Raw genomic sequence first — 23158 nt, 5'->3', positions numbered from 1 at the left:
TTCAATAATATTTCATATTAATAACGTGTCTAATGAAGTTCATACTGACTTTCACTATTCTCTATATTACAATTCCCCATGCAAGCAAAAGTATCTGCACCCCATCACACTCCTATTATATCTGAAGCCACACACACACACACACACACAGTTGTACAGAATGTCTCTCTGTGATAGAATTTTAACTTTAACCGACATTTCATTCCTTAATATTTGCCCTGGTCTGTTTCATATGGAAAGGATTCCATTAAAATACATAATTCTGTTAATTTGTCAATTTGTTAATGAAATCTGATTTTACACTGTGTTATTGCTAAATATTCTTAGTTCAAGATAAATATATATTTAACATGACATATTTTTTATTATTTTCATAATCTTTTTTAAGAGATAAATCCAGAATAACAACACGGACTGATGTAATCATTAAGCATTTTATTTAATCATGAAATACAGACGAAATGGTTTTTTTTATATCAGTAAACATATTATTCTAGCTGGACATGAAATACACATGAGAACAATAAACAAAGCCGCCTTTACATTTTGTCTAAGTCATAGTTTTTCTTAGAAACTGCACTGAAAACTCATTTACTGTACATTACGTAGCTGCAATATATTATATAGAAATTAAATTAAAAGTAATATAAATGGTTTATTATACTATTGTAAAATTATACAAAACCATTAAAAGCTTCTGTGTATATATCTTATGTGTACGAAATATAATAATAACTGTAGGAAGGGAAATAATATGTCTGTGTTTAACAGACTAAAGTGATATATTTTTACTTTAAAAAACATTTAGGTTTATGCACAAGTTCTACATCAGATAAGGCTTTAGTGTAACACTAACACACACTTTTTAATTCAAAAGAGCTGCAGTTACTTGCTAGAAGGACAAATTATAATGCGGTTCCAATAACCCATGCAGAGGCAGGAGATTCATCCTGGGTTTAGAACTGCTTGTGTTTGCCGTATGGGTTCTCCACCACCGTGGTATCTGAGGCCAAGCTTTTCGTCTCTGGTGGAGTCTCAGCTTCACCAACCATCTTACTGGACTTGTAGTAATAAATAAACAGGAAGAATCCTGAGGAAACAAATGATCAATCAATGTGAACAAGAAATCCAGGAATTATAAAGACAATAAAACACAAAACAAGAGTCATAACCTTTATAAACTTGCCATAACCAGAGGTGGGAGGTAACTGAGGCCATGTACTTCATTACTGTACTTAACTTATCTGTACTTTACATGAGTAGTTTTATTAGAACACACTTTTTACTTTAACTCCGCTACACCCTTTCCAAATATCTCTACTTTTACTTCACTACATTCCTGCATGGCGTACTGTGTAGTACTTGAAGGGAGAATGTCGCCGCCTGCTGAGTACTTCAACAGGCCTAAGAATAATAATGCAACACGTGTTTGAAATGAGAAATTTTCTTTCGTTCCATCCTCCCTCCTTTAACCCTTTCCTTCCCAAGTTTTACCTAAATAAATTACACTTTTTCCCGTAAGACCTCTCCTCGTGTCCGTGCTTCATGGTGCCGCCCGTCCAACATCGGTCGAACCCGTTACAGGTAGATGTTAGAGAAGTAATGCATACCATTTTAATTACAAAACTTGGCTAACACACCCAGCTATTTTTTTTAAAGATTACTGTTTTAACATTTTTTATAACGTAATATAAATAAAATCTTATCTAAAGATCAATAAAAACTGAAGAGTGTATTTCGTCTCCTATCTAGGGAGATTTACAGCAATGCTGATTTACTCAGCAATGAGTGTAAATGTTTAAAAACAAGCATGTCTCCCTTCTCTCTCACCCTGGAAGGAGTTGAGGATGGTGAAGATGTACAAGGCAGGGATTTGCAATGAGCCGTAGGCAAAGAAAGCGAAGCCCCAGCTCAGACCGAGGATGCAGCAGAGGCCCATGATGGTCAGGGCGTCCGAGGGCCTCGACTTTTTCCCAGAAATGACAATGGTGGGTTGTTTACTTCTGAGCAGCCAGAGCCAGCGCAGCATCACCACGAAGGTGAGGAGGGTGAAGAGGAAGATGATGCAGTAGTAGCCGATGTTCACTACATAGTGCACGGTTGGGTCAGTGATCCAGCACCTGCAAGAACAAACGAGTTTTAGACCTAATATACTTAAAAAAAACGTAACTATAAGTAACTCCGAATAACTGTGCGTTACTGTAATTATGAGTAACTGTAATGTAAGCAACAGCCAGTAACTATAACTATCTCTGAATATCCCTGTGTAACTGTGAGCGACTGTAAATTTAAATAACTAAGTTACCATTAATAGTTGGGAATAATTTTGTGTAACTTTGAGTAACTGTAGCTATAATTAACTGAGTAACTGTCATTAACTACAACTATACATATCTCTAAATAACCCTCCATAACTGTAAATATAAGTAACTGTAACCATATGTAACTGTGAGTAAATATAAATTTGAGTAACTGTGAATAACTGAGCAACTGAGTTTATGTAACTGTGAACAACTAATTATACAGTAAGTAACTGTGAGTAACTGTCAGTAAGTTTAACTACAATACAGGTAACTGTGAGTAACTGTAACTGTGAGTAACTGTAGCTATTGATAACTGTGAGTAATTGTAAGTGTGAGTAACTGTCAGTAACGGCAACTCAGAGTAACTGTAACTGTGAGTAATTGTCAGCTACTATAACTATAATTATCCCTGAATAACCCTAGATAACTGTGAGTAACTGTGATTATAAGTAACAGTGAGTAACAGACAAACTGTTAGTGTGAGTAACTGTCAGTAACTAGTGCTGTGAGTAACTGTAAACATGACTAACTGTAAGTAATTGTAAAAGTGAGTTATTGTGTTTAAGTGTGAGTAACTAACTGTGAGTGTGAATATCTGTAATTACAGACCTGTACCTTACAGTAACTGTGAGTGATTATCAGTAACTATACCTATAATGATTTTTGATTAACCCTGGGTAACTGTAGATTTTAGAAGATGAGAGTAATTGTAACAGTGAGTAACTGTAAATAGTTGTGAGTAACTGTAACTGTGAGTAACTGTAACTGTGAGTAACTGTAAATAGTTGTGAGTAACTGTAACTGTGAGTAACTGTGAGTAACTGCAACTATATGTAACTGTGAGTAACTGTGAGTAACTGCAACTATATGTAACTGTAACTGTGACTAACTGTAACTGTGATTAACTTTAACTGTAAGTAACTGTGAGTAACTGTAACTGTGAGTAACTGTAAATGTGACTAACTGTAACTGTGATTAACTTTAACTGTAAGTAACTGTGAGCAACTGTAACTGTGAGTAACTGTAAATGTGACTAACTGTAACTGTGAGTAACTGTATCTGTGAGTAATTGTGAGTAACTGTAGTTGTGAGTAACTATAACTGTGAATAATTGTGAGTAACTGCAACTGTGAGTAACTGTAACTATGAGTAACTGTAACTATGAGTGACTGTGAGTAACTGTAACTGTGAGTAACTGTAACTATGAGTAACTGTAACTATGAGTGACTGTGAGTAACTGTAACTATGATTAAATGTAATTATAAGTAACTGTAACTGTGAGTAACTATAACTATGACTAACTGTAACTGTGAGTAATTGTAACTGTGAGTAACTGTTACTGTGAGTAACTGTGAGTAACTGTAACTGTGAGTAACTGTAACTATGAGTAACTGTGAGTAACTGTAACTGTGAGTAACTGTAAGTAACTGTAACTGTGAGTAACTGAGTAACTGTAACTATGACTAACTGTAACTGTGAGTAACTGTAACTGTGAGTAACTGTGAGTAACTGTAACTGTGAGTAACTGTGAGTAACTGTAACTGTGAGTAACTATAAGTAACTGTAACTATGACTAACTGTAACTGTGAGTAACTGTAACTATGACTAACTGTAACTGTGAATAACTGTAACTGAGTAACTGTAACTGTGAGTAACTGCAACTGTGAGTAACTGTAAATATGACTAACTGTAACTGTGAGTAACTGTAACTGTGAGTAACTGTAAGTAACTGTTACTGTGAGTAACTGTAACTGTGAGTAACTGTGAGTAACTGTTACTGTGAGTAACTGTAAGTAACTGTAAGTATCTGTGAGTATCTGTGAGTAACTGTAACTGTGAGTAACTGCAACTGTGAGTAACTGTAACTATGAGTAACTGTAACTGTGAGTAACTGTTACTGTGAGTAACTTTAACTGTGAGTAACTGTTACTGTGAGTAGCTATGAGTAACTGTAACTGTGAGTAACTTTAACTGTGAGTAACTGTTACTGTGAGTAGCTATGAGTAACTGTAACTGTGAGTAACTGTGAGTAACTGTTACTGTGAGTAACTGTAAGTAACTGTAACTGTAAGTATCTGTGAGTATCTGTGAGTAACTGTAACTGTGAGTAACTGCAACTGTGAGTAACTGTAACTATGAGTAACTGTAACTGTGAGTAACTGTTACTGTGAGTAACTTTAACTGTGAGTAACTGTTACTGTGAGTAGCTATGAGTAACTGTAACTGTGAGTAACTTTAACTGTGAGTAACTGTTACTGTGAGTAGCTATGAGTAACTGTAACTGTGAGTAACTGTTACTGTCAGTAACTGTAAGTAACTGTAACTGTGAGTAACTGCAACTGTGAGTAACTGTAACTGTGAGTAACTGTAACTGTAAGTAACTGTGAGTAACTGTTACTGTAAGTAACTGCAACTGTGAGTAACTGTAACTGTGAGTAACTGTTACTGTGACTATGAGTAACTGTAACTGTGAGTAACTGAGACTGTGAGTAACTGTTACTGTGAGTAACTGCAACTGTGTGTAACTGTAACTGTGACTATGAGTAACTGTAACTGTGACTATGAGTAACTGTAACTGTGAGTAACTGTGACTGTGAGTAACTGTTACTGTGAGTAACTGCAACTGTGAGTAACTGTAACTGTGATTACCGGTTACTGTGAGTAACTGAGTAACTGTAACTGTGAGTAACTGTAACTGTGAGTAACTTTTACTGTGAGTAACTGAGTAACTGTAACTGTGAGTAACTGTAACTGTGAGTAACTGTGACTAACTGTAACTGTGAGTAATTGTAAGTAAATGTGAGTAACTGTAACAGTGAGAAACTGTAACTGAGTAACTGTAACTGTGAGTAACTGTGAGTAACTGTAACTGTGAGTAACTGTGAGTAACTGTAACTGTGAGTAACTGTGAGTAACTGTAACTGTAACTGTGAGTAACTGTAAATAGTTGTGAATAACTCTGGGTGAATGTTGGACTCTGTTGCTGTAACACATGAGTGTTTTTTTACTCACATTGATGCGTTTTTTCCTGTATCGGAGACGATGATCTGCTTGTCATATTTCTGACTAATGAAAATGACCGTCACTACGAGGGCAGGGGGCACTGAAAAGAGTAGAGGTCAAAGGTCACAACAATAAGTTTAAATAATCAAATTCAATGAACAAGAATTGTAGATCATTAATACTGTAATCTTTATTAAAACTTCCTGTTAGTCTTTCTTTCATCTCAATTACAACTGATTTAAAAGGTTTCTCTCTCTCTCTCCCTCTCTCTCTCTCTCTCTCTCTCTGTCTGTCGCTCACCCCAGCCGGCGATGGATAATTTGGTGACGTAGTGCTGGATGGTGGCCACGCTTTGTGTGAGCTGTAAACAGAGATGCAGCGCCTGCAGGCCGAACCAGGTGAAGGTGGAGAGCATGGAGTAGTGCATCACTCCCGCCATTAACTTACAGCCGGCGACGTTCTCCGAGTTAGCCACAGACTCGTTACTGAGGAAGCTGAGGTTGAGCAGGAACAGGGCCAGGAACAGGTTGATGAGGATGTGCACTGAAATGCTGGCTCGGCCTCTCCTGTGGGGAAACCAGGGACACACAAGGTTGTCTCAGAGGATCATCTACCAGCTAGCAGTGTGCACACACCAACACACACACACACACTGTAACACACTCACACAGTGTAACCCTCTGACACCCTGCACTCCAACAGTAATTCTAACCCTACCCACGTATATATAAACACTATATGGTGGACATCTGACCATCAGCCCCATATTCCCTGTACATGTTGAACGTCCCGTTCCAGATTTATTCCCCAATGCTGTTATAACGCCCTCCATCCTTCTAGAACGGCTTTGCACTTGATGTTTGGGCGTGGCTGTGGGGACGTGTGCTCCTTCATGTTTACAGTGCACTTAAGAATTTACCTTAACAGGAAGTGCATGAAGAGAGCTATGGTGATGAAGAAGAGGGACAGACCACACCCAATGGAGGTGATGTAGGTGAGATTATTGAAGTCAGAGGTTGAGATGCTCTTTGGTGGAATAGACTGTAAAACACAATTCGGTACAGATTTATTATACACACCGAGGAGTAATTACACTGTGTAATGAAATCATCACACATGAACGTGTTTAATTAATACAATTAATGAAGGAATTCATAGATTTGGGGGAAATCATAAAGAGTATAACATATTTCACCATTAACACAGCGAAGAAGGTTAAGTGCTGGCACGAGCAGGTCACAGTGCCGTTGACGTAGGAAGTGTTGCATCCATCAGTCGTCCAGTTCGGCGCAGCCCCTGATGAAAGCACACGTCAGGTATGAAAACAAACCTTCGTCCATTTCCATTCGCGTTCCTCTGCTTTATACCACACCACTGTTCTGATTGGTCAGAAGGGTTAAAAGCATTTTCTATACCAGCAGCTGTGACACTAGTGGCGGTTTATATCAATGCACTCGTTCTGATACAATATCGTTTCTGTAATAATGATCAGAAAATATAATGTGTGTAATCATCAATACGGAGTAAATAAACAGCTGCTATAACATAAGTGTGAACTAGGTGAATGATAAACATAAGTATAAGTGAATAATATATACTATGCCATGTAATTATTTACTGTATGTGTGTACAGTTAGTGAAATAAAACAACCTTGTCCATCCCAAGAGGAACACAAAGGCATGCCGTCGTTCTGCAGAGAAACAGGAGAAATCAGACCCAGTTAGATAAACCATCACCACACACACTCAAACCCAGTCAGATAAACCAGCACTACACACACTCAGACCCAGTTAGATAAACCAGCACTACACACACTCAGACCCAGTCAGATAAACCATCACTACACACACTCAGACCCAGTTAGATAAACCATCACTACCCACACTCAGACCCAGTCAGATAAACCAGCACTACACACACTCAGACCCAGTTAGATAAACCAGCACTACACACACTCAGACCCAGTTAGATAAACCATCACTACACACACTCAGACCCAGTCAGATAAACCATCACTACACACACTCAGACCCAGTCAGATAAACCAGAACTGAGACGCCTTAAAGAATCCTAACAGGTGTTGGGTTTTTAGAGAAACAGCAATATTTTAAAGTGATCCTATTGTAGAGCATTTTAGCCATTATTTGTTTTGCTGTTTTTTTTAATAAACCCATCCTGTATAGGGCTCAGGATTGTACAGTACACAGTGATCTATCCTTTTAAGCACTAAATAGGCAACATGATGAACTGTATTTCATTTCATTTTTACCAATTATACAAACATGACTGGGAAAAAGGTAAAAAGAATGTCACATAGGCAAAAAAATAGCACAAATATACATGACCCTGTTTTTTATTGTTACCAAAAAAAAAAAAGCTCATTTTGAGAGTTTCAAACATTTTATTCTACCTGACATATCCGACAACCCAGGTATATACCCAATATTTTGTAAATTGTCATGTCTTGTGCTGTTTTGGGTTTTTAAGGGTTAATAGTTCTCGAAATCTTTTTCTGACTGAAAAACATTTAGAAGGTTTAAGATCTCCATCAGAACGACAACAAAAGAACAATTAAAGAATTTTAAAAAAAATGTAATTTTAAACACACATTTTTTAAATACATTTGTTTTTCATCCATTAAATAAATGTTATTTATATAAATTGCATTATTAATTTCATGTTTGCACATACAGTATATATATTAAACAAAAAAATTATATCTTAGAAAATACAGTTAGACCTCGGATTGCGAATAACCAGATATGAGCAAATCATCGCAAAACCTCCGTAGGTCTTAATAATCTTGTATTTAGTTTTTCTGAACTTATTTAAAAAGAAAAACTCCCTCGTTAAGATGTAGCCAAGATTTTAATAAAACATATTATTATTATTATTATTATGAGGTGGTATCAAAAAGTTTTGAGATTAACTCTGTTTACAAGAAAGTACTTTATTTATTTGCGTTTACACACTATAACCTTCAAAACAGTTCCCTTGCACGGCAACAGCACACTCGCAGTGTTTCCACCACTTCTGAAATAAACCCTGTAAGTGTGTCAAGGACCTTCTGCGATTTGCGCTGGATCTCCACAACGCTGTCAAAATGGCCAGACTATATTGTTTAGTTGTCGAATCATGTGGCAGATTTGATTTTGGTTTCTCTCAGAATTTCACGTTTGCTCTTTTTTCTAACTTGCTGTTGTTGATGAAATCACAGAGGTGGTAATGCACATGCTGAGAATAACACCAGTTGCACACCTCCTGATGTACACAGGGTGATGTCTTTTGGCACACTGACTTATGAAGGTCGGTGCTCCCTGTAACTGTGTGTGCAGCCTGGTGCTGCCACCTGTTGGTGTGTTACAAAACTGTACTCAAAATATTTCCATACCACCTCATATTATTATTATTATTATTATTATTATAATTACCGGGTTGACGTTCCTGAAGGTTAGATTAAAGGTGTTGGTAAGATTGGCTATAACTTCTCCCATGTCGATGGAGTAAACCTCATTATTTAGCAGCGTGCTGTTTTCTTTGTCCTTACAAAGAGACAAAGTAAGTGTGTCTCAATGCATTATGATTAGGTGGCATAGATGTTACAGCTTTATTATGGAATCAGAGGAAAAAGAAGTTCATAATCTAAGATACAGTGAGTAATTTGAATAAATCTGTCTTTAGCAGCTGATGGATGTTGCAGCATGCGTACCTGCGGAAAACTGGGAAAACGAAACAGCGATGCAAAAAGTGTGCTGGCGTTTAAACTGGACGCTTTTTCAAAAGCCTCCTTCGGTACCGAGAACGTCCTGTCAAACGTCGGCAGCTGGGTTTCATCCTCGATCATCTGAAAAACAGCTGGTTTATGTTAAATATCAGACGTGTACATAACACCTTCATAGCCTCATAGTCATCCTGGTTTGTGGTGACAGTTGGGGTGGCAACTGAAGTGGCAAGGCTTACCTCAAAGAATGGCAGTGACCCACCTGTGCCACTTATGCAGCTATGCAAATGTTATTTTTACTGACTAACTAGCAGGTGGTTTATGATTAAAATTCCTCAAAGTGAAAATATATAATTCCACCCTGTTTTAAAATTCTCATAGAGTCTCAGAGTTTTTCCACCACAAATGATAGCAAGAGGAACTTCTTTAGGATCATAAGTTCCATACATTTTCCATGTGTATCAATATACTGTGGCCAAATACATTTACCTAGCATTAATGCTAAAAAACCAACAACAAACAGAAATCAGTGTTGTGGAATGTTACTTTTTAAAAGTTCTTTAAAAAGTAATCAGTTACATTACAGCGTTACTTTCTGATAAAAGTAACGAGTTTGAGTACTTTATCACTGCAGAAAATGAAAACTGATTCCTCATGTTTTTGTTTTAGTCAAGACCTTTATAATTATTCTACCATCATCACTCAGTCAAGTTCAACCCATAATCTGTTAACTACTAATACCCCTATCTCACCTACTAATACCCCCATCTCACCTACTAATACCCCCATCTCACCTACTAATACCCCCATCTCACCTACTTATACCCCTATCTCACCTACTAATACCCCCATCTCACCTACTAATACCCCCATCTCACCTACTAATACCCCTATCTCACCCACTAATACCCCTATCTCACCTACTGATACCCCCATCTCACCTACAGATACCCCCATCTCACCTACTAATACCATCATCTCACCTACTGATACCCCCATCTCACCTACTAATACCCCTATCTCACCTACTGATACCCCTATTTCACCTACTGATACCCCTCTCTCTCTCACCTACTGATACCCCTATTTAACCTACTGATACCCCTCTCTCTCTCACCTACTGATACCCCTATCTCACCTACTGATACCCCCATCTCACCTACTGATACCCCTATCTCACCTACTGATACCCCTATCTCACCTACTGATACCCCTAACTCACCTACTAATACCCCTCTCTCTCTCTCTCTCTCTCACCTACTGATACCCCTCTCTCACCTACTGATACCCCCATCTCACCTCCTGATACCCCTATCTCACCTACTGATACCCCTATCTCACCTACTGATACCCCCATCTCACCTACTAATACCCACATCTCACCTACTGATACCCCCATCTCACCTACTAATACCCACATCTCACCTACTGATACCCCCATCTCACCCACTAATACCCCCATCTCACCCACTAATACCCCTATCTCACCTACTGATACCCCCATCTCACCTACTGATACCCCTAACTCACCTACTGATACCCCTATCTCACCTACTGATACCCCCGTCTCACCTACTGATACCCCTATCTCACCTACTGATACCCCTATCTCACCTACTGATACCCCTCTCTCTCTCACCTACTGATACCCCTCTCTCTCTCACCTACTGATACCCCTATCTCACCTACTGATACCCCTATCTCACCTACTGATACCCCCATCTCACCTACTAATACCCCTATCTCACCTACTAATACCCCTATCTCACCTACTAATACCCCTATCTCACCTACTAATACCCCATCTCACCCACTAATACCCCTATCTCACCTACTGATACCCCTATCTCACCTACTGATACCCCTCTCTCTCTCACCTACTGATACCCCTCTCTCTCTCACCTACTGATACCCCTCTCTCTCTCACCTACTAATACCCCTATCTCACCCACTAATACCCCCATCTCACCTACTGATACCCCCATCTCACCTACTGATACCCCCATCTCACCTACTGATACCCCTATCTCACCTACTGATACCCCTCTCTCTCTCACCTACTGATACCCCTCTCTCTCTCACCTACTGATACCCCCATCTCACCTCCTGATACCCCTATCTCACCTACTGATACCCCCATCTCACCTACTGATACCCCCATCTCACCTACTGATACCCCCAACTCACCTACTGATACCCCTATCTCACCTACTGATACCCCTATCTTTTTTTCCATCTTTACACGCTTGTTGGTCCTCACATAGTCAAACCGCATATGTGAGATAGGGGTATAAGATCAGGTATAACAGATGGTTATCAGGGGCGGGGCTTGTAGGACGACTTTGGGAATGACTGCTGTCTGGCTCACGGATTACATATATTTTCTGAATAATGGATTACATTTTTAATGAACTAAATAACTGGGACTTAAATGTCGACCTGACGCATTAGATTACTTGTTACATCAAAAAAGTCATCCAAGTACTCTAACGTTACTTTGTAACGCCTCACACTCAACACTGATTATCATAAAAGCTCAGTTAATTCACACAAGCTAATTAAAAAGTATGTTTTAATGCTTTTAGATAATTGTACGATAATTAAGCCTTTTTAGCAGTAACTGTAAGAATTTGTATGGTTTTTCCGCCATCGTTTAATCTTTAATTCTTTATGTTGTCAGGTTTATTATGGGATATTTTAGGGAAGGGTGAAATCAATATATTGAAATACAAAAATGACACAAAATATAATGTTTTTGTGTTTGGTTTCGCGTTATGTACTGCCGTCTCATTATGTTATCTATAAGCTACTTTTTAGTTTTGTGTTTTTCCTTGCTCACCCCATACTTGTTGGCAGATGAAGTGGCAAGGCTTGCTCACAGAATGGCAGTGACCCACCTGTGCCATTTATCTAGCATTAGCTATGCAAATGTCATTTTTTCTTTTATAATTAATAGAAACTGTCATCAGTTTGAGAAAAATGTGTGTGTTTTTTTTAACGCAATCAAATCAAGTTTCAGCATTCATACATTGATTTCATTGAAAGTAGATATTTATAAATATATATTGGTGTGTTTCTATATAACAGCTTTTTTTCATACTTACATTAAAGTTAGATTGAAGGGAGTACATAAAGTAGGCGGGGCTTAAGTCTTGCTTTTTCTCTTGTTTCACAAAAATTCCGGTAATGTCGTCCGTGGACACAGACACTGAGGTTTTATTCCCCATCGCTTGCAAAACCATGTTAGTTAGGTTCTTCATCACGTCACTTCATCACACAGAGAGAGAGAGAGAGAGAGAGAGAGAGAGAGGAATGGAAGGTTTAGCTTTCACAGCATTGACTTGAGGAATGTTGAGGTTAAGCAGTGAATTTTCAACGTGCACCATTAAAATATCTCTGATAACCTGGTCACTGATTATCTACAGAATCTTTCATTAAACTCATTGTCATGACAGGTCAAGAACTAGAAGATTTCACTAAAATCTCTGACAATCAGTCATGACCTGCTATAATTTTTACTCACAGGTGGTATAAAAGGAAACTGATTGTCAGAGTTTATCCTTCCTGTCCCATCAGCTCACCACGTCCTTTTATTAACCTTTACACCCAGACGGTCAGAAGGGCATCTCGTCTGTCTCAGTATCGCTGGTGAAAATGAGTCTTAAATCACTTAATCCTCCTGGCTTAAGTGCACTACCCGGTTAGTGAAAATGACGTGTTCTACCTCTCTATGAAATGCGTTACATGTCAGTTTGGAATGCAGACACCTGAAGTAGTTAGCTAGCCGTGTGTTGTTCGGGAATCATCACACCTTCATCCAGTACATCATGTGAGCACGAGGGCACATCTGAGGTCTGTAGCAGAACTTTTTCTGCAATTCTTGACTAATCCTGAGGTATTGTCATGACCGTTCTAGAAGACTGGTAGTTAAATAGTAACAAATAGTAGGAATTCTACATGTTTGAACCATGATGTACTAAAGTCCAGAAGAACTGCTACAAACCACCTATGATAACTTCCATAGCCCTGCTACCGTGTTTTTTAAGTCAAGGATTAAGTTGCAACATTTCACAATATTTTTGACGGATTTCTCCAGAATCGTTGACCTGTACTCAGCTTTGACACACCTCCTGATGATCTCCTTATGATTTCTCCACATTGGGTGAGAAATTCAATTTCTGCTGAATAAAGGTGTATGTAGAGAAGACTTCAAGCGCATTACAGTGATGTGACTCTTAGCCGCAGTAAAACATTTGAACAATGCAAAAATTTTAAAGGAGGCAACGTGGCCCACTGCAGTCGTTCCTGTGAACATTTAGTGCCCAATCAATGCACAAGAGACACTTCTGTGTGTGTGAACTGTACACACACTCATTCACCAACACCACTCGCACGTGACAGGAACTCGGCTGGGAGTTATCGCCAAGTCCCCCGTACAGGCCTGATCTCACTCCAAGACATTTACACATGTCTGGGTCATTAAAGGAGTTCCTGGGAGGCCGGCGTTTCTACCTTGATGGTGTCCAAGCACTAGTGAGACACTGGGATAAGTGCATTAGTGTGTCAGGGGATTATATAGAGGAATAAAGGGATCTGTTTTTCTGCCCAACTAAAAGTCCCGCTTTGATTTGAAAGCCCTCGTAGTGTTACATACATTTTGCATTCGTGTTTCTTTTTCCTTATGACTAAATAAAGAAATCTAGATAATGTGTGTACAGAGTTAAAGATTACACAGTGCTACACTGGACATGTACTTACTGATAGCTATCTGTGGTGTGGGAGGTTGAACCAGGAAACGTTATATTAACCTTAACCTGTCCTTCTGTTGCCTTAAAAGCGTTCCCACACTTGTAGCACACTGGTGATGATCCATTTAACATGATGATGTCATCATTTGAATCATTTCCTACAACCAGGATGTAAAAAAAGGTTGTCAGTAAACAGGGACAGTGCAGCATTAATAAAGCAAAGCAGAATAAATGTGTTCTCACTACTGCAGTTCGAAATATACTTTGCTTCTTTACAGATCATTTTAGGATCCACACAGATCACATCCCCATGGTTGCAGGAACCGTTTCCTAAAAATACATCAACATAAACAAAAACATGATTTCTATTACTGTTAAGAAAGGAGACAAAAATGTTTTAAAAAAAATTGTTGAAATTATTATAAAAATATACTTATAAAGATATAATGAAAAAGACTCCCACATACCACTAGACTGAGAGCAGTTTGTTGCTGTGTCTGTAAAATACACACATAACACACACTGTAACACACTCTGTAATACACAATGTATCACACTGTAGCACACTCTGTAACACACTTTGTAACACACCACATACCATAGCACACCCTGTTACACACTGTAGCACACTCTGTAACACATCATAACACACTCTATAACATGCCATAACACACACTGTAACACTTTGTAACACACTGTGTAACACGCCATAACACACACTGTAACACACTGTGTAACACGCCATAACACACACTGTAACACACTGTAACACACTCTGTAACAAACTCTGTAACACACTCTGTAACACGCCATAACACACACTGTAACACACCATAACACATACTGTGACACACTTTGTAACACACACTGTAACACACCATAACACACACTGTAACACACTGTAACACACTCTGTAACAAACTCTGTAACACACTCTGTAACATGCCATAACACACACTGTAACACACCATAACACATACTGTGACACACTTTGTAACACACACTGTAACACACCATAACACATACTGCGACACACTTTGTAACACACACTGTAACACACCATAACACATACTGTGACACACTTTGTAACACACACTGTAACACACCATAACACATACTGTGACACACTTTGTAACACACACTGTAACACGCCATAACACACACTGTAACACACCATAACACATACTGTGACACACTTTGTAACACACACTGTAACACACCATAACACATACTGTGACACACTCTGTAACACACACTGTAACACACCTTAATACACAGCATAACACACTCTGTAACACACCATAACACACACTGTAACAAACTCTGTAACACACCATAACACACACTGTAACACATTGTAACACACTCCATAACACACACGCCATAACACACACTGTAGCACACTTTGTAACACACCATAACACACTGTAACACACTGTAACACACCATACCACATTGTAACACACTTTGTAACACACCATAACACACACTGTAACACACCATAAAACACACCGCAACACACACTGTAACACACTCTGTAACACACCATAACACACTGTAACACACTTTGTAACACACCATAACACATGCCATAACACACACTGTAACACACCATAACACATGCCATAACACACACTGTAACACACTGTAACACATCATAACACACACTGTAACACATTGTAACACACTCTGTAACACATGCCATAACACACACTGTAACACACTGTAACACACTCTGTAACACACTGTAACACACTCTGTAACACACACTGTAACACACCACAACACATTGTAACACACTTTGTAACACACCATAACACACACTGTAACACACCATAAAACACACCGTAACACACTCTGTAACACACCATAACATACTGTAACACGCTGTGTAACACACACTGTAACACAGTCTGTAACACATTCTGTAACACACCATAACACACTGTAACACACTCTATAACACACCATAACACACACTGTAACACACTGTAACACACATCGTAACACGCTCTGTAACACACTCTGTTACACACTCTGTAACAAACCATAACAACCACCATAACATACTGTAACACACTGTAACACACTCTCTAACATACCATAACACACACTGTAACACATTGTAACGCACTCTGTAACACGCCATAACACACTGTAACACAGTCTGTTACACATTGTAACACACCATAACACACACCATAACACACACCATAATACATTGCAACACACTTTGTAACACGCTATAACACACACTGTAACACACTGTAACAGACTCTGTAACACACCATAACACACACTGTAACACACTGTAACACACAGACATCGTAACATGCTCTGTAACACACTGTAACACACCATAACACACGCCATAACACACACTGTAACACACTCTGTAACACACCATAACACACACTGTAACACACTGTAACACACTCTGTAACACACCATAACACACACTGTAACACACTGTAACACACTCTGTAACACACCATAACACACCGTAACACACACTGTAACACACTCTGTAACACACCATAACACCTGCCACAACACACATTGTAACACAGAACACACCATAACACACACCATAGCATACATTGTAACACATACTTTAACACAGACTGTAACACACCACACACTATAACACACACTGTAACACACACTACACACCATAAAACACACTGTAACACATCATAAGTTTGCATCGTTTGAACAGCTTTCTGAAAGGTTTAATCTTTCCAAATTGTACTTTTTCAGATATTTCTAAGTAAGACACTTCATTCGCTCTTCAGTACCAAATGTCCCTGAGGCTCCTGATGTAATTATTCTAGATAATCTCCTCTGTTTGTCCCTGCTGCATAAAGGCATAATATCCACTATTTATGGTGGATTAATGTGTTTGAGTCACACCACTTTGAGTGGAATCAAACTGCTTGGGAGAAAGACCTAAATTTGACACTGTCAGATGATACATGGAACTCGATTCTCAAGCTTGCCAACTCAACCTCCTCTTCAATTCAACCGCCACTCCTTATTACAGTTTAAGGTTGTACACAGGGCTCATTTCTCCAAACTTAAACTTTCCCGTTTCTACCCAGACGTTGATCCTTGTTGTGATAAATGTAAAAGCATTCTGGAGGGATGTCTTTAAAACCTTGTCGTACATATTGTAATGCAACCTTGAACCAGACCCTCTGATTGTTCTTTTTGGCATTACTGAAGAGGAAGATAAGCATCTAACTCCAGCTAAACAGTGTTTCTTGTCTTTTGCGACACTCTTGACCAGGTGTTCATGTGGAAGGATGCCACGTCACCCACTCAAGCCCAGTGTCTCAGGGACATCACTGTATGTCCTGTTTGTCCCAGGAGAAGATTCACTACTCAATCCGTAAAATTTCAAAACGTTTTGGGGCTCTTCCTTTGCTTTTTTCATATACATTTATATTTTACCTCTCCCTTTTTTTTTTGCACAGAAAATCCAGACTTCCAGCTCCAGCTTTTGTTCGTTTCCTTCCCTTCTGTAAATACCCCTGGCGTCTAGCCTTACTTACACTTGTAAAGCTGGCTTGGAGTCAGGGAGAGGTGGGGTGCAAGGTACAGGGGGTTTATAAGGAATTTATAAAGTGTGCATTGAAACACTATGTTTACTTTATTACATCTTTGTTTAAAATCAATAAAAAATATTGTTGAAGAAAACACACTGTAACACACACTGTCACACAGTACACACCATAACACACACCATAACACACTCTGTAACACACTACATACCATAGCACGCACTGTAACACATCCGCCAGACATTTGCTCCCAACCCAACCCCTACAACAGAACTTCAGGACCTTCCCTTCCCTCCCTTAGCAGAATTCTCCAACCTGTCAACTAATGATTCAGCAGATCATCTCGTCATCCAATCCCACCACCTGTTCACTAGACCCAATCCCTTCCACAATGCTCCATACCATCTCACAAGACCTCCTTTTTTTTCATCACAACCATTATCAACTATTCCATATCATCTGGTCATGTTCCTGCTGCTTTTAGGAAGGCAAGAGTTATTCCCATTCCCAAGAAACCCTGCCTGGATCCATCGAACATCAATACCTATCATCCAGTATCGCTTCTCTTTTCTTTCTAAAATTCCTGAAAGAACTGTGTACAACCAAATGTCTTTTTATTTCTCAAAAAACAACCTTAATGATCCCAACCAATCCGGATTTAAAGTGGCACATTCCACAGAGACTGCCTTTTTGTCACTCACCGAGAAGCTCATACTGGTAGATCAGCTAAACTACCATTCGTCCACGAGAACCACAAGTTTCTATTATCCGTTCTTACAAGCCTGAAATCTGTGAAACAGCGTGGCAATGGTTTGCTTCCTACCTAGAAGATAGGTCGTATGAGGTGACATGGAGGGCATCCACATCTGCCCCACACAGACTCTCTATTGATGTTTCACAAGGTTCAGAACTTGGTTTTCTTCGGTGCTCCCTCTATACCCGATATCTTTGTAAGTTCATATTATCTAATGGCTTTTCGTACCAATGTTATGCAGATTACATGCAATTTATTTTCTCCTTTACTCCCTCAGACACTCAATTTTTCACCCGGATATCAGCATGCCTGGCAGACATCTGATCCTGGATGGCAGCTCATCTGCTGAAATAAAACTGCATTGCATTGACACACACACTAGCACATATTGCAACACAGACTGTAACACACACAGTAACACACACCACACACCATAACACATTGAAACACACACTCTAAAGAACACTGTAACAATCACTGTAACACTCGCTGTAACACACACCACACACCATAACACATGCATGGGCATGCGGGGGAATGCTCTGGCTGAGAACCAGTGGACTGGGAGCCCGTAGTACCATATGGATCAGGGAAGTGCCAAGTTTATGATCTAAAGCACAGTCTATAACAAACTGCTATTGTTATCTGATAAAACACAACGATCTAAGTAATGTTAGCCAAACAGAGCACTCACATTTCACAGCTCTTCCTGCTCCACCACAAACAGAGCAGATATAAGAGGAGACATAATCCCTATTTGACAACAAGTGTATTGTATTAGAATTTATAGGCGACAAAGTGACATCTCTTCATCCTTTATAAATAACTGTATAATTCCTCAGCACAGTGTTTAAACTCAAATATTTTATTCATTACCTATTGTCCATTTGCAGGTGTGATTTCTGTTCACAAAGCAGATGGGTGCTGTGGGTCTGACTGTTTCGTTTCTGGTGATGTTAATTTGCAAACTTGTATTTTGAGTGTTGTTTAATAGCCAGACGCCGCTGTTTGAGTACCTGCAGGCTAAAAACACAACACATTTCAAACAGTAGTTTTCTTCCACTCAAGTCAATGGCTATGTTTCCTCCAGCTACCTCAAAAAAGCCTTAATTGTTACTTAAGCACATTGCTGCCACGGATTAATAATAATAATAATAATAATAATAATAATTATTATTATTAATATAAAATTTCACATAAAATATAATGCAAAAAGTGTTTACAATCAAGTATCTTGGCAAATGAAAATCCTTTTATTCTACTGAAATTTATATGAGTTTATTAGTACGTGATACGATTACAACAAACCAAATCTAAAATCATTAAACTTATTTCTAATGAAACTTTTACTAAAATTTGAAGCAAAAAGTTCTTGTTCTATTAGGAGATAATTTTGGTAGTAGTAGGATTTCTTTTTCGAAAGAAGCAAATTCTCTGCCAGTAGAACAAAAACAATTATCTTACAATTTTAGTAATATTTGACTAGAACTAAACTTAATAATATTATATTTGGTTTGTCGTGAACTTATTTTTAGTAATTCTATAGATTTAGCTAGATTTATTTGGCTATTTTGACTTGCTAAGATGCAATTTTTTGGAAACAGAGACAGGAGTTTATGAAACATATAATAATAATAATAATTATTATTATTATTATTTTTATTATTATTATTATTATTATTATTATTAATTGAATAGTATTACTATTATTTGTTATTACAGTGAAACTTTGGATTGCCAATAACTTGGTCCATGAGCGTTTTGCAAGACAAACAAAATTTTTTAATAAATTAATGTTATATGAGAGTTTGACATATGAGTACTGTAGTACATATACACTGAGCCAATGGCTCTTCTCTCTCTCTCACGCTGTGGGATTGTGGGTTATCATCTCCCATGCTCAGCACAGTGCACTTGTATAGTCAACATTTGTGTGCGCGTGTACTGTTTACAACACTGTGACCATGTGTGTGTGTGTGTATGTGTGTGTGTGTAAAGCATTGATTTATTTTGTGTCCAAGTGTAGAGACAGTTTTTTAGAAACTGTACTGCAACAACGGCCTCTGTGAAGAAAAAGGTTAAAAAGGCCGTAGCATTGTGGAAGATGAATATGGAGTAATTCTGGTAGTGTGAGTGTGTGTGTCTGTGTGTGTATAAAAGTCTCTACACAGTACCGTCCCCCGCTCTTGCTTCTTCCATCATCTACCATCAGATCTTTTCAAAGGTAAAGTGCAGGTTAATTAATTTTATTTTTATTTTATATTTTCTATTAATTATTTTTTGGTTTTGGAAAAAAAATTATCGGAGATTCCATTATTTCTTATGAGGGAAATTTGCTTTGATATACGAGTGTTTTGATATACAAGCACACTTGCAGAACAAATTATACTCGCAATCCAAGGTTTAATTGTTTAAACATTATTTATTACTATTCTTTCATGGCAATTAGATTTTTATGTTTTAATAAGATAATTTTACATGGAAACATGAAGTTAGCCTTTTATGTTATTTCAAGATAAGGTATTTTCATATCATATTACACATATGATGTACTTTCATATCATATTACATTATATTCATGTGTATTTATGTGTACAGTGGGGCAAAAAAAGTATTTAGTCAGCCACCAATTGTTCAAGTTCTCCCACTTAAAAAGATGAGAGAGGCCTGTAATTTTCATCATAGGTATACCTCAACTATGGGAGACAAAATAAGAAAAAAAATCCAGAAAATCACATTGTAGTATTTTAATGAATTTATTGGTAAATTCCTTGGTAAAATAAGTTTTTGTTCACCTACAAACAAGCAACTTCTTCTTTAAGAGGCTCCTCTGTCCTTTACTCGTTCCCTGTATTAATGTCATCTGTTATCAGTATAAAAGACACCTGTCCACAACCTCAAACAGTCACACTCCAAACTCCACTATGGCCAATACCAAAGAGCTGTCAAAGGACACCAGAAACAAAATAATAGACCTGCACCAGGCTGGGAAGACTGAATCTGCAATAGGTAAGCAGCTTGGTGTAAAGAAATCAACTGTGGGAGCAATTATTAGAAAATGGAAGACATACAAGACCACTGATAATCTCCCTTGATCTGGGGCTCCACGTAAGATCTCATCCTGTGGGGTCAAAAAGATCACAAGAACTGTGAGCGAAAATCCCAGAACCACATGGTGGGACCTAGTGAATGACCTGCAGAGAGCTGGGACCAAAGTAACAAAGACTACCATCAGTAACACACTGGGGTCAGGGACTAGTGATGGGAAGTTTAAATAATTTTAGTGACTTGGTTCTTTAAATCTCGTTCATCAAAATGAACAAATCTTTTTTTGAGTCATTTATTTCATTTCGTCCTTTTGATAAGAACTAAAATAAAACGTTGCATTTTCAATAAACAGACCCCAACACATCTACATACACAACATTAGTCTATAGTTCCAATAATGAAAATATTACAATGCAGCTACGGACATATTATAATAAACAGAATGAGTAGTTCACCTCTTATATCTTCCAGTCTGAGTAGTTTGTTTTTTTGAATCTATTGCACTGTATAGAGTCTATGGGAGTCACGTGACAAAAGAACGAACGACTCGGAGTACAAGAGTCATTGAGAAAGAATTAATCAATTCAGTTTTTTGGTTTCATGTATCCTGAAATTTTGAGTGAAAACCTCCTTCCATCAGCAAGGGCATTGAAGGTGTCTGCATGGAGGAACGGGCCAAAATACAAGCAACAGTGTGTGAAAACCTTGTGAAGACTTACAGAAAACGTTTGACCGCCGTCACTGCCAACGAAGGGTATATCACAAAGTATTGAGATGAAATTTTGTTATTGACCAAATACTTATTTTCCACCATAAATAAATTCAAATAAATTCTTTAAAGATCCCACAATGTAATTTTCTGGATTTTGTTTTTTATTTTCTCTCTCATAGTTGAGGTATACCTATGATGAGAATTACAGGCCTCTCTTATCTTGGTGGCTGACTAATACTTTTTTTGCCCCACTGTATATGCATTTTTATATATTTGTATTTGGATGTATTTGGTGTAAATAAGGGGTTATAAATTGTTTATAACCCTCCCCAGAGCATTTGGTCCACTTTACGTGGGAAATGATCAACACATGTGATGAATACATTTACCAGGATTGGCAGGCATGTGTGTGTGTGTGTGTGTGTGTGTGTAGTCCAACTGGACCTGATTATCCTTTTAAAACCAATTTTAATCAAACACAGGTGCAAATATGTAAAAGAAGAAGACAGGAAAGGGCAAATATTTTCTCACAACCCGTTATGCACATGTGGGTTTGAGTGAATGCAGTGAGAAATTATAGAAATTAGATTTTCTTAATTCTTGGCTAATTACTTCGTCCTTTCTCTTTGCTTTCTTTTTTCTGTCTCTGCATGCTTTTTTTTTATATATATACTTACTTTTATTTGATGCATCATTTTCATCAGTATTAAATGATAAAATGCAGGTTAAGCCATTGAAAGGTGGTGATCCTGCAGAAATAAAAGAAATCCTATACTAATAACTTTAAATAAATTATATAAAATAAAATGAAAGCATGACTCTAGTAATGCATACTGAGTACTGAATGAGTGTTCTTACCGTTATAGATATCCAGGCAAGATGTGTTATCATTACTATTATCTACAAAATACAAAAAAAAAAAAACAATCTAGAAGCAATATTTACAATGTTTAAAAAAGAGAGATTTTTTACCCATAACAAAATACCTTAAATTTAATGAATTTTAAGAATGTATTGTAAATTTGTAAATACAAACTAAATAAACTTACTACAAGCACTTTGTATTTGTCCAGTAAATCCTCCATCAATGAGTAAAATCTGTGTACAGTCAAGCAGTTGACAAGGCGAACAAACACCTACAACAGAGATGTTACTTTACACACAGCTCTGTTTATAAACCATACAATCTATAAAATAGATTGTTTAAATCTCAATCTATTTCTTCAATCAGTAAATCTACAGAAATCGAGCAGCAAGTCACATAAATCACATGCTCCACAGGGTGCCAATATTTTCACAAATATT

General features: G+C 37.9%; 1 protein-coding gene across 1 annotated transcript; it reads right to left on the bottom strand.

The window, feature by feature from the left end:
• Nucleotides 1–471: 471 nt before the first annotated feature.
• Nucleotides 472–22597, bottom strand: adgrg11 (adhesion G protein-coupled receptor G11). The gene is made up of 15 exons (XM_053491112.1): nucleotides 22531–22597; nucleotides 18970–19116; nucleotides 14244–14273; nucleotides 14020–14106; nucleotides 13787–13934; nucleotides 12133–12295; nucleotides 9017–9151; nucleotides 8739–8849; nucleotides 6958–6997; nucleotides 6502–6602; nucleotides 6226–6347; nucleotides 5607–5872; nucleotides 5316–5406; nucleotides 1831–2120; nucleotides 472–1090 (listed from the first exon to the last, which is right to left on the bottom strand). Exons 4-15 carry the CDS (start codon nucleotides 14057–14059, stop codon nucleotides 957–959), a joined length of 1641 nt encoding a protein of 546 aa, XP_053347087.1. The 5' UTR covers nucleotides 14060–14106; nucleotides 14244–14273; nucleotides 18970–19116; nucleotides 22531–22597; the 3' UTR covers nucleotides 472–956.
• Nucleotides 22598–23158: the final 561 nt, after the last annotated feature.

This window comes from Clarias gariepinus, chromosome 2 (genome assembly GCF_024256425.1).
Source record: "Clarias gariepinus isolate MV-2021 ecotype Netherlands chromosome 2, CGAR_prim_01v2, whole genome shotgun sequence".
NCBI classification, from domain to species: Eukaryota; Metazoa; Chordata; class Actinopteri; order Siluriformes; family Clariidae; genus Clarias; species Clarias gariepinus.
The sequence above is the reverse complement of the archived record's forward strand: the minus strand, read 5'-3'. Positions and strand labels throughout refer to the sequence as shown.